Source organism: Motacilla alba, chromosome 4 (assembly GCF_015832195.1).
Source record: "Motacilla alba alba isolate MOTALB_02 chromosome 4, Motacilla_alba_V1.0_pri, whole genome shotgun sequence".
Taxonomy (NCBI): domain Eukaryota; kingdom Metazoa; phylum Chordata; class Aves; order Passeriformes; family Motacillidae; genus Motacilla; species Motacilla alba.
In genome coordinates this window covers 60,698,270-60,710,316 of record NC_052019.1, presented here as the reverse complement: position 1 = coordinate 60,710,316, position 12,047 = coordinate 60,698,270, and the positions used below count along the sequence as shown (strand labels likewise).

The following is a 12,047-nucleotide window of genomic DNA, read 5'->3' as shown; positions in this document are numbered from 1 at the left end:
TGTTTATCTATAGCTTTCATGGCCATCATAACCAGACAGTGATCTGCTGATGTGCTTGTTATCAACACTCATCAAAACCAGGCCAGCACATGGCTACATTAATGGATGTTACTGCTATAAAGTTAAACAAAAGGCTCAGGAGCAGCTGTAGAAGATGCTGTCCCCATACCTCCCCTATCCTCAACCTCCTCTGCCAGCTCCTGACACCTACTTTAAAAGGCAGCCAGACAGCTCCTCTGCATTCCACAACCTCTGCTCAACTTGGTAATAAAGCCCTCAGAAAGATGAACTGATATTTTATAACCAAATAACTTTTACATTTCTCCAGTGAAAATAATTCACTTGTGGAAATTACTAAACTCCTTTTGCTCTGACAGTTAATTCCATTGCATAGCTTTATTTTAAGCTTTTTTCCTGCCTCTCTCTGCTGCTGTTCCTTTGTCTTCCTCCTTTTAAATGAAACACGGTGACAGCAAGAAATGGGTACTTGTACTTTAACATGGCATCTCCTGTCCAAAGATGTTTTTTCACCAGTAAACTATCAGGACACCATGAAATAAAGGGAAAGGGTTTTTTTTTTTTAACATTGAAATGGACTGCCCAGGGTGGTGATGGAGTCACCATCCCTGAAGGTGTTCAAGAAACAACTGGATGTAGCACTCAGTGCCATGGTCTGGTTGACATGATGGTGATCAGTCAAAGATTGAACTTAATGATCTCTGAGATCTTTTCTAGCCTAATTAATTCTGTGATTCTGTGTCTTCTGTCCTTTGTCCTGCAAAGTTATATGCATTTTCTTTGTACATAGAAGCTGTCTCAGAAGTCCAAGATTACATCCAAAAATGTGAAAGGCAAACTGTAAATTCAGAGCATTTTCATTCAATAGTTGGCCAGTGCTTCACAAAACTAGGATTTGATTTTTAGAGAGACTTTAGAAAGGCTCTGAATTACAATTAAGAAAAAAATGTATTTGTCAACATCCTTAATTTACAGTCTTTTTCTGAATACGAAATTAAAAAAATAAAGGACAGGTAGATTCTGATACAACACCCTGAAAACAGTGATTCCACTATTCACTACTCTGTCTTCAATCAAGCCCATTTTATATTTTCTAATTAATTGCAAGAAAAAACAATGTGTTCCAGGAGTACAAACAAAAGATATTCTTAAAGTAAGTAGTTTTAGGTCAATTTTTAATTTGTATGTTCAAACTATGTCCAGCATTCTTTAAGAAGCAAAACAAGATGTCTAAAGCAGGGTTTTCTTCAAACTTGATTTCTCTTCCTTACTCCTATCTTCTAACACAGATCATCTGACACTCACTTATATACCTTCACTTTTTCACATTACCTAATTGGTTTTGATGCAGCTGTTTCATGTAAATATAATCACTCACATTCCGAAGTATTTGAAGATTGTATTTTTAAATTGCTGCTCTCAGGTCTGTCCGTTGCATTTTCATGGACTAAGCAACATTTCTTGAACACTAAGTTACTTTTGCTCTTTTCTCTACCAAAAACCCCTCCAAGAAAATCCCTGGTGCAGCCCTAGAGAAAATAAAGGAGAATGATAACAAAAAGCCAGCCAGGATGGATACAATTCTGTTATAGAACGAACTTGTAATAGCAGTGTTTGTTAAGCTTTTGTTTGACAAAGCAGTGAGAACTCAGGAACTTTCCGGCTGAACGATTTCCGCAAAAGAGATCAAGGTTCAGAGGAGACGGCACACAGAGCAAGACGTGTGCAGCTGCCAATACCACCTGTGCTGGACTCATTAAAGATTTAACCAGAGAAGTCACGTGTGCACTTAAAAATGGCTGACAACTGCCATGCTTAAAACACATCTCAACAACGTTGGGAAAAGGCAGAAAAAATGGAGTTACCTTTGACGGAGGAGGATGGCACGTTCACCAACATTTCTTTGGCAGATGATTCAGGTAAGAGACTGCAGTACTCTACCCATACAATGCACATTCCACAGGCTGAATAACAGCACTGTGAGAGCAGGCAAGATTGTCCTGATTACCAGGTACAAGGTCTTTTTAGCAAATAGCCTCAAGCAAACTTTTTTTAGTTGAGTGATTTGAATAAGCCTTGTGATGTGCTAAGAAATATACATTCATCATCTGAGCGCATAAAACCATTCACTGGTTAGAGAGGCACTGTTACAGAAATATTTACTCTACTAAATATTTACAGAAATATTTAGTAGTTACTACTATCAAATAAAATACAGATAATGTTGCATACAGAATAATAAACCTCTGGTACACTCCAGTGAAAACTCACAAGAAGTGATGCAAGTTAATTGGTAATGGAAATAAGGTGATATTTTAAATCCCCTCTGTTAAGCATTTAATTGTTTTAAAAGAAACCACAAAAGCAAAGACTGCCTATCTCTCCACCCTCCTCCTCTCCACGTACAGAATAAAAATTACTTGGAAGGGGAAGTAGGAGTCCTACATAGTGGAAAAATGAAGTGAGTTAATATGAATTAATAATAAATTATTTAGAAAGGTCTAGCCAGAGTATCAACTTGATTATGTCAGCATGGCTGCCAAAGAGCTGTGCTAATTCACACTACTAGGGATCTGGATGGCTTATTTTTGAACAATACAAGCTACATTTCCTTCCCCTCCTTTTTTTTTTTTTTTTTTTTTTTAAGAATGTTATTGTGCACGCTGTATTTACCTCCTCTATTAAAAAAAAAAAAAAACAAAAAAACAAAAAAACCAAAAACAAAACCAATTCCACTAAGTTAATCTTAGAACATAATTTCCTACTAGCAATTCCATATTAGTGTGATGGGGCTGAGCTGGATGTTTGAACACAGTTTGTACATTGTATAGGGCTCCTGGCACCAAGCTGTGGTTGGCCCAAACTGTTCTCAGGAAGACCATTTGTCAAAGCTTGGTCCAAGCTGTACAACAATGAGGAGTTCTCCTGACAATGAATCTCGCTTTTTTCCTGTAGCAGGTTGTAGAAGAGTAGAGAAAAGGTATTGTATAGGACACGATTTTGGGACCTGCTGCACAGCTGGTAACATATCAAGAACAGATGGGGGGGCAGCGTTCAGCAGCACGTTCGTCTTGTCTTTGAAAAGCATCCAGAAGAAGCTGAGTTAGGGATGACTCCATAATAGTGGATGGGTTTCAATCTGCTCTGTCTCACAGGGGGGTGTTTGTGCCATATGGCTTTCTTAGTCTTCCATGAGATGTCGAGTCTCTTTCTTCAGAAAGCAAACACCCACCAGCCTCCTCTCCTGCTCTAACCTCAGCACCCTGCAGCTTAGAAAATGTTAATGCCCATGAGAAAATAGAGCAAGGTTAAAAACCCTCTTATCCAAGCACCAACTGCCAGTGGGTTTCCAAGTCAATCTTGGTACTTGGGGCTTGATACTCAAAGCTAAGCCCTGACAGATGTCACTGCTATAAGAGAGATCTCCTCAGCAACACAGCAAATAGGATTGTACTGCACCTCAGAAACTGAGAACTTCAAATCTGCTGGACTCTTGACTGAAGCAGAACACCCAGGGTAAGAGAAAGCTCATGTTCACAATAGAGAGGCTTTTTTTATTAAATATCTGTGTTTCCCCTGGCAGCAAAGAGGTGGGGACTGCCAGTCTGCAAGTAGAAGTAAAATCAGAATAACTGAAAATAAGTGACATTTTCAGGCAAGCTAATAGCTTGAAGGCACAGAGGGTAAATATAGTATGGTTCATGGTGAACATGTTAACCCTGATCCATTTCTTCTGGCAACACTTGGAGGTTAGAAATTTTAAGAAAATTCCTAACCTATAACAGGAAGAGACTATGATCTACTTTGTAGGAAACAGTCTTCTTTACCTCTCCCAGCAGAAGTTAAGACTAATTACAGTAACTCTGGGGCATTGAAGCTAACAGAGACAGTGAGCCTTATGGCTCTAACAGTAAGACTGCAGATTAACATCAATTCCAGTAGAGCAGGGAACCTAAAAGTCTACACAGTGAGAGAGAGAAAAAGATTCCTTAGGATGGAAAATGGAAAAAATCAAGTTCGAGCAAGGAGTAAGGAAACTAGGCTTGCAATATGTAGACCTAAGTGGACTTTGTCTGAGAATGATGATGTTCTCCACGCAAGTGTTCCTTAATTATTGTCTTGGTTTGAAAAGACAGGTGTTTGCTAAGGAAGGCAGGAGCCTCCCTTGAAATGGAAAATGTTAGGTTCTGTGGCAGCATCCCTAGTTTCTGGGGCCATGTCAAGTTCTAGGGCAGCATCCCTGGTCTCTGGGTGTCAGGATGGTTATCCAGGTTAAGCTTCCCTTATCTCTGAAGGCATATCAGCAACACGAGCCACTGTATGATATCATTAGCATTTAGAGAAGGTTTGAACCCTTTAAAAACTGGTGGGGTAGATGCAAAGAGCTGAGTGAAAGGCTGGGAGAAAATTTCCCCCGGGTCATTTCCTCTCAGTAGGTACCATTATTAAAGTAACCCCAAAAACATGCAGTTAGTGTGCGATAGCTCTGAATCCATGAGCCCACCTTCCAGAGAAAGTTAAAAATCCATTAATTCCTCACCTTATTAACCCATAAAGCAAACTGGATAACAGCCACGGTAGCTTTAGTTATAGGACCCATGTTTAGAAAAGGGTTTGTAAATGGGAGAAATTAAGCCACAATCACATGCCACTCAAACCAGGGTAAGCTGGACCACATGGTGACATCTAATGAGGTTTCTATATCTAGCACACAAAAAAAATTAGGTTACTGAAGAACTGTTATTCCTTTTTTCACCCTTTTCTCTCGATGCCCTTGGGCCCCATATTGGGCCCAAAATCTGTCTTGGTTTGACAAGACAGGTGATGGCTAAGGAAGGCAGAAACCTCCCTTGAAATTGAAAATGTAAACCCCCTCCCTCCCAACTTTTATAATTTTGAAATTAAGGGGCTCTCAGGCAAAGACATGGGAATAGGAATAATAGTTGTTTACTAGTAAAATTAAAATATAAATGCAATAGTATGAGAAAGCCACTGACAGAGTCAGAGTACAACCTGACACCCTGTGGGTCAGGGTGTTGGTAGCAGTCCCATTAAATGGTGGCTGCAGTCCTCCTGCAGTGACAGGTGTGGTTCTGTTGAAGCAGTGAGCCTGTAGAAGGGTGTAGTTTTCTTCTGAAGATTCAGTGGTGGTGTAGATGGGCCTGGTCTTCCTCTGGCAATCCAGTGGAAAAGAAAGCTGCTCCTCTGGGAATCCAGTGGGAAAAGGCCGCCTGTGGTGTTCCAAAGCTCCAATTGTCTCCAGGTAGGGGTGCTTGGCTCCTCCCCCTGGGTGGAGCATCTCACAATGGATGATGTAATTTGATCAGTCATGCAGTGACACTCAATGGCCCCTTAATAGAAGATATTTCCCGGAGGGAAGATTGAGTGTGGAAGAAATAAAGCAAACTGCCCCACCCTGGTTTTAATATGTGGCTCAATTACCAGAAGATAACTGCCCCACCCTGGTTTTAACAGGGGGCAATAGAATACACACCCCCGGCCACATCTTGCATTTGCAACCTAAGACAAAATTTAAATACTAAAATATTAAAAAGACAGAATTAAAATATTAAAAAGGTTCACAAAGGTGCACTGGTTTTAGTGAACTTAAGCACATGTGTTGCTGCATAAGGTTTTCCCCCCAGTTCTTAAAACATACTGGGAATGTACTAAACAGGTGAAGTAGAACAAGATGCTATATATGTACAATCTGAACAATAATCAGAATACAGCCTTCATATCAAAGTTTCCAGGGTACAATGAAAAGCCATTGTGTCAAAGCAACAGGGGTTACTGAGCCTCCTTAAGCAAGCACAAGCCATGAATATTTAATAGCTATTGCTCTTTCAAAACAGCAGTGTCTTTCTATTTGTTAAGTATGCAGGTATTAAAAATAAAATATGTAAATTAAGACAAACACAAACACAGTTTCTGTCTTCTGTAGCAAGACAGAGACTTTCTGGAAAGTATTTTAATAGCAATATTAACAGCACATGAAATCAAGCAAAACATGTGAAAATATTTTCACCTTTAGTGAAAGAATTATCTGTCAATTTAGAAACTCAAAGCACTAGATAAAGTTCCCTCAAAAAATGACCAACCCAAACAAAAGCACAGAGCAAATCAAACCAAAAATAAAACAAAACAATGAAATGTTGTCCAACATCTGCAAAAATTTCTTTACTGTACTTGTGATCAATGCTGAATAAGCAGATCAAGGCCCTTTTTACTCATTGAAGAGTACCTAGAAATTATCTTACTCTTTTTTTTTCAAATATGCTTTATAGAAAGCCAGCATTAGTGACTACATTTCTCATGTAAACCCATCCTTTTAAAAGCAGATATAAACCCTCAACTTACAGAAAGACAAACCAGTTTTTCATCTAATTAAGTTACCAGTAAAGTTTTATGGAACCTTGCTAAATATCCTGCCACAAAACCTGGTGGCAAACCTATAGCTGATGATTACAAGGAGGATCAAAGAGTTACGAGGATAATGTTATGTAATATATGCTGGTAATCACAGCCCAAAGCTGCAAAGTGTTCAGTTCCTCAGTCTATTTTAAAATGCATTTTTGTGGAGTTAGAAGAAACGAGAACTTTTGCACTCATGCTCAATCTTGCAAAGGACAGGATGCAGCTATATGTTGGCTATATATCTGTATGTAGCTATATGAAAGCAGGCCTCTTCAGGGATAAAAGAAATTATGACTTCCTGAGGCTTGCTTTTTGTAGACTTTCTAAAGAGACAAAAGAGCATTTAAAAGAGCAGCAATTCTAAAGAGCATTTTTTCATTCCAACCGTATGCTCAGAGGTTACAGGTTGATGAGGTCCCATTCTCACTCGGACCTAAGGCAAAACCAAGACATACACAATAAGTAAGGACACAGATGAGTTAGAACAATTCAAGCCAAATATTTGCTCATTTTGTATAAATTGATTTCGTTGGAAAAAGCAAAATTTAAGAAGTACTCAAATTCTGCATTTAACAGAAGACCCCCATTGTAAATTTGCTCAAGAATATGCACTAGGCTACAAAAGATTTTTGAGGTTACTCTGAAAGAGTAATAAGAAATGCAGAGAATTTGGTGTAAAGCAACATTACATTGAAAAAAATCCAAAACCCTCCTCAGAGTCTGTTATTTTTGCAAAGAAATAATGAAAAATAATGCAGATTTGATGTAAAAAGGGCTCAAGAGTCAGCAATGCAATGAAAAACAATTAAGCCACTTGTGTTCCTTTCTGTCTTTTTCTTTGTGGCAATAATTAGTCAAAGGAGCAAACAGTACAGTTCAAATAGCAAAGTCATCTCAGCAATACTTACAATGCCTTCCTCTGTTAGTGAAGAAAAGGATACATTTCTGTTGTAGTGGTGAACACTGAAGCCTCTGTCATCAGCCAGCTTATGCAGGCGCCTCTGCTGCCGGGAACATCGCCAGAAGGGAAGTCAGAGGCTTGTTGGTTTGCACTGTGTGCCATGGGAAAAACAGGATGTAAAACAAGAGTTTTAGAAATAAAATGTCTGAAAATGTTTATCGTTAGCAGCAATGACTGCGAGTCTGAGTGCAGAGCAATAAAATCCTCTCCTCTCAGTTTGTAACTTTACCTGCATATGAATTCAGGTAAACTATTAATACACTTCATCCTAGGCAGGTTGTTTTATTTCAAGCAAAAATTGCTCTTTCAGTGAAACTGAATAAATTGATTCCTTTTGTCAGTGACTTCAGCTACTTTTAGAAACTCTAACTAGAACTTAGGATACAAGTAAGTATAGATGCCACATTTGTAAACTGAAACCTGTTGCTATAAATTTAACATAATGACAACATCATGAATGCCTCCTCTGATTTAACCAAATGCCTTAGAAAAGAGTCTGTAGCATTGCCTGGGGCTGTTGGGACCCAAGTGCAGGACCTGTCAGATCAACATTCCCATCCAACTTGGTGTCATAATATACACAGGTGCCTTCCCTGGGACACACTCTGTGTTATAAAAGGAATTTGATTGTTTGGTATACTTCCTAAGTCCCTAAAGTTTTACATTTAAAGTGCACAAAACCTTTAATTTATAATATATTATGCAATGCAAGACAGGTGAGGTAAGGAATTTAAAAAGGCAGTAAGTAAATAATGTGATTCATTAAGCTTCTTGTTTCTTGGTTGATTTCTCATACAAGAAATAATTTCTCATACTTTAGGCTGTGGATGTTTATTCAGTGATATATTTGCTTTGGGCATTTTTGCATTTGTGTTTTGGGGTTTTTGAGTGTGTGCATGTTTTTTGGTGTTTGTTTGTTTAAAAGTAGTGGTGCACTGGATATTTAGAATTTTAGAGTTGCCTTCTTTGCCTGGAAAACAGGCTAGGAATGCAAGCCTTTTTAAGGGAACACAGGATGATCTAGGCATTCTCTCTGTGGAATTTGCACCCAGCAGTATCAATCCAAACCTTTTGGTGCCTGGACCATTCAAAGCTAACCTCATAACACACAGCACTCTGCAGACTGGAAATGTCATCTGCTCTCTGCTGATAACCCCTTTGCAGTGCCAGCAGCGGAAGCTCAGAACAACAGCTTTCTCTATAGGAAAACCAGAAAAACCTCTCACAGAGGCTGATTTCTGAAAAGGTGTTCCTCCTGGTGCTCATGCTCAGAGTTCAGATTCAAAAGAAAGTACTCCAGTGGGAAACCACAACCAGGCAAAGTAGAATGAGCCCCAACGGTACGCATACCGAAAAGGAAACAGGAGGTAAACCAGCAGTTCTTGAAATTACTACTGTTGTAGCTACAACAGCACAGGAGCCGATATGTCTGGTTTCCATTCTGTCCTATAATTTAACATCAAGGATTTCCCCCCTTTGCTCATTTTGGGACAGTTTTTGACAATCTACAACTGTAATGCAGCAAGAAAATTGGGATTTCTGCAGCAGAGGGGTGCCATTTCCTCAAGATCAGCCCACAATAATTTTTCCCCCTCTTATAGCATAAGAACACAGCATATCCTTCACCAGGTAAGCAAGGCCTCCATCCATTTGTACACACCTGGAGAATCTGGCCATAATTTTTTCCCCTGTTAAGGCAAGTGCTGTAGATTGTCTCATTAGAAAGAATTAGGAGAACCCGTTGGTTGCCAGGGTTGCCAGTGTGGCAAGCAAGATCGAAACAGTGCAAGCACCTGGCACTTAAAAAACAGCAAGCAAGGAAACTTTCCAACAAGCTCCTAAAGCCCAGCCACCACCTGAGAGGACTGCTTGCAAGAAATAAGGAGGATTGCTGTGTTGAAAATGCCCTTTGTAGAGATGTTTAAGTAAACTGGCTAATGGAACTAGAAACAAGTTCATTTTCCAGTACAGATGGATAGCAAGACTCTAATTGCAGTACATTTCCAGACCTTGAATAGCATTCAGTCTAATCTGAATTTATCTAATTGTAAGGTTAAAAAAAAGTAATTGACACAATAATAGTGTAGAGGCAGCCAGAAGATGATACTAGAAATATACACTTTCTGAAGTGTATTTAAAAATACAGTAGAGGGCTCACATCCCAAATGCCTTTATCTTCCTGAGCGTCTGCACAGCACTGAATTATTTATTTACAACTAGATATATTACTGCAATTTACAGATACAATATGAATATATTTCACTGCAACATATGGTTCAAACTACATAGTACTACAAGTTAAGCAGTGCAGTCACTTCAGTGAAGCCACCAAAATTATCTCAGGTCATGAATGTTTTCCATTCCTTTGCTGTGGCTCATAGACTGTGCTATGACATTAAAGTGAGGACCCTGCACAGCGTGTTCTGCAAAAGGGTTATTCCTTTTGCAGGGAGCCAGGGAAAGAACAATGACACAGGAGTTTTGTTTTGGAGCTAGTGAGCCATTAGATGAAAGCAACTCCGTGAAGTTACTCAGGTTCTTGTGTGATGTCATCTCAGCGCTGTGAGACCCAGAGGTACGGAGCTAAACCACAAGTTTCTCATTCTGGACACTGCTGTGGAAAAGGCTTCTGACGCGCCAGGCTGGAAGCAGCTGGGCCAGGTGTACACGGCACTGAACTGCGGGAGGGAAAACTCGCTGGACTTCGTCTGGGAGGCTCCTTTCTCCCTGAGCTCCACCACATAAAAGCACCTGGGAGTTAACAGCAGCCACACACACGCTGTTTTCTCGGACCTTCCTCAGGCTTCGCCAACCTACCTAAATCTGAAGGGGTTCCACACCAGGCAACAAATGCCTTTTATTAATCTCTTCTGAACACTAGCAAAGCGACCAACCATTGAGGACCGCTGCTTTGAACGCTGGCGGCGTATGAGCGCAGAAGGAATGGATCAGAAACGTTATCTTCCTCGCCGCTCGGCGGGATACGGCGGGATACGGCGGGATACGGCGGGATACGGCGGGATACGGCGGGATACGGCGGGATACGGCGGGATACGGCGGGAGCGGGCCGCCTGGGGCCGCAGGAGCCCGTCAGGGGGCACGGCCGTCACGCGCGGCGACGGCGCTCCCCCTTCTCCGCGCGCCCGCCCCTCCCCGCCCCGCGCGCGGCGCAGGCGCGTTGGCAGCGTAGAGCGGGACGGGCCGGGCCGGGCCGAGCCGGGCCGGGGCAGAGCCCGCTGGAGGCGGCGGCGGCGGCGGCGGGACAGGTGCGGGGCAGCGGCGGGGCAGCGGCGGGTGGGAGGAAGGGGGCGCGGAGCCGACCCAGGCTGGGAGTGTATGGTGGGATGTGCGGGCAGGGCCGGGCGGCTGCCGGCCGGGTCCTGGGGGACGCCCCTCTGCAGTGCTGCCAACCCCCGGCCGGCGCTCCCCGGCCCGCAGGTGCTGCTGTTACCGCACCGGCCCCGATCCGCAGTTCGAGGCGGGAATGGGAACGGGCGGGGAGCGGGGATGCGAGGGCCCGAGGCGAACACCCCCGTCTCGCAGGCCCGTGCATTGGCCGGGGAGGCGGGGGAACAATGCAGAGCCATTCTGCTTCGGCCTTCAGGAATAGCCAGTTCTAGAATAAACCATTCCAGAATGATCACAGCTGAGAAGGCGGCGATTACATCATGGAAATGGCGGTATTTATGCTTTGCACTAATCTAGATCAGTTATTTTTGTAAACAGAGGCATCGTTACTCAACGAACCATAGGTATGTATGGCATGAGGCTTAGGAAAAATAATTAAAGAATGGTGAAAAAGGTTGCTCTTAGGCTAAAGCACTGACCCTTCAGAATTAGAAAATGACATCTAAAATTCAAATATAAAGGAAGTTCCAATAATTGCTGCCTTCATTTTTTTTTCTTTAAGCAGAGTATCGCCCAAGAAAACTCTCTTCAAAAGTAGAGAGAGCTCCTACCACAATGATGAACGCCGATATGGATGGTATAATTTCTTAATGTTCTTGTTCTTCATTGTTATTCTATTTAGTATAATTTCTAACTGTTAACACACTAAAACTTGCACTAAAACTCTCGTACTTTATTACAGCTGTTGAGGCTGAGAATCAGGTGGAATTAGAAGAGAAAACACGGCTTATTAATCAAGTTTTGGAACTGCAGCACACACTTGAAGGTTAGCAGCTTGACATACCAGATTTTTTACAAGTACACAGTAATAAGCAAAAGAAGAGAACCTGACTGCTCTGCCCTTAGTCACAGTGTCCAGAGTTATGTCACTTAATGCAGTTGAAGATACAAAACCAATGTCTTGGAAAGAGTTTTTTTCTTCTTCTTTATGCAACATACATTTGCTGGACCTTGGCAGTACACAGCAAGTAGAATGGGTGATACAGGTAATATGGCTGTGCTTATTAGAAGACACACATCTGAGGCTGCTCATCACTGAACTCTTGTTTCCAAGTAATTTCGTTTGCAATAGCTTAATTCAAAAATTCAAGAAACTTACAGAGTAGGATTCAGTTTAACAAGTTGGTCAAAATACTGTACTACAAAATAATACAGGAAAAATGGCCTTTAGGTAAAACATGAGTAGGAGAATGTTTTATAACATAATACCCTATGGTAATGTTTTCTGGAGTAAAGGTATGAC

The 12,047-nt window shown here is 41.4% G+C and overlaps 1 protein-coding gene across 4 annotated transcripts in view; it reads left to right on the top strand.

Annotated features, from left to right (window-relative positions):
- The first annotated feature begins 1,803 nt into the window (after window positions 1–1,803).
- Window positions 1,804–12,047, top strand: part of SCOC (short coiled-coil protein) — a 12,601-nt gene continuing 2,357 nt past the window's right edge. Inside the window, exons 1-3 of one of the 4 annotated variants that reach the window (XM_038135495.1) lie at window positions 1,804–1,937; window positions 11,310–11,381; window positions 11,487–11,570. In XM_038135495.1, the coding sequence (XP_037991423.1) occupies window positions 1,874–1,937; window positions 11,310–11,381; window positions 11,487–11,570 (220 nt within the window). In that variant the 5' untranslated portion in view covers window positions 1,804–1,873. Of the gene's footprint in view, window positions 1,938–10,604; window positions 10,663–11,306; window positions 11,382–11,486; window positions 11,571–12,047 lie in introns of those variants that run through there. The other 3 variants (XM_038135494.1, XM_038135496.1, XM_038135497.1) reach the window with 3 other exon arrangements.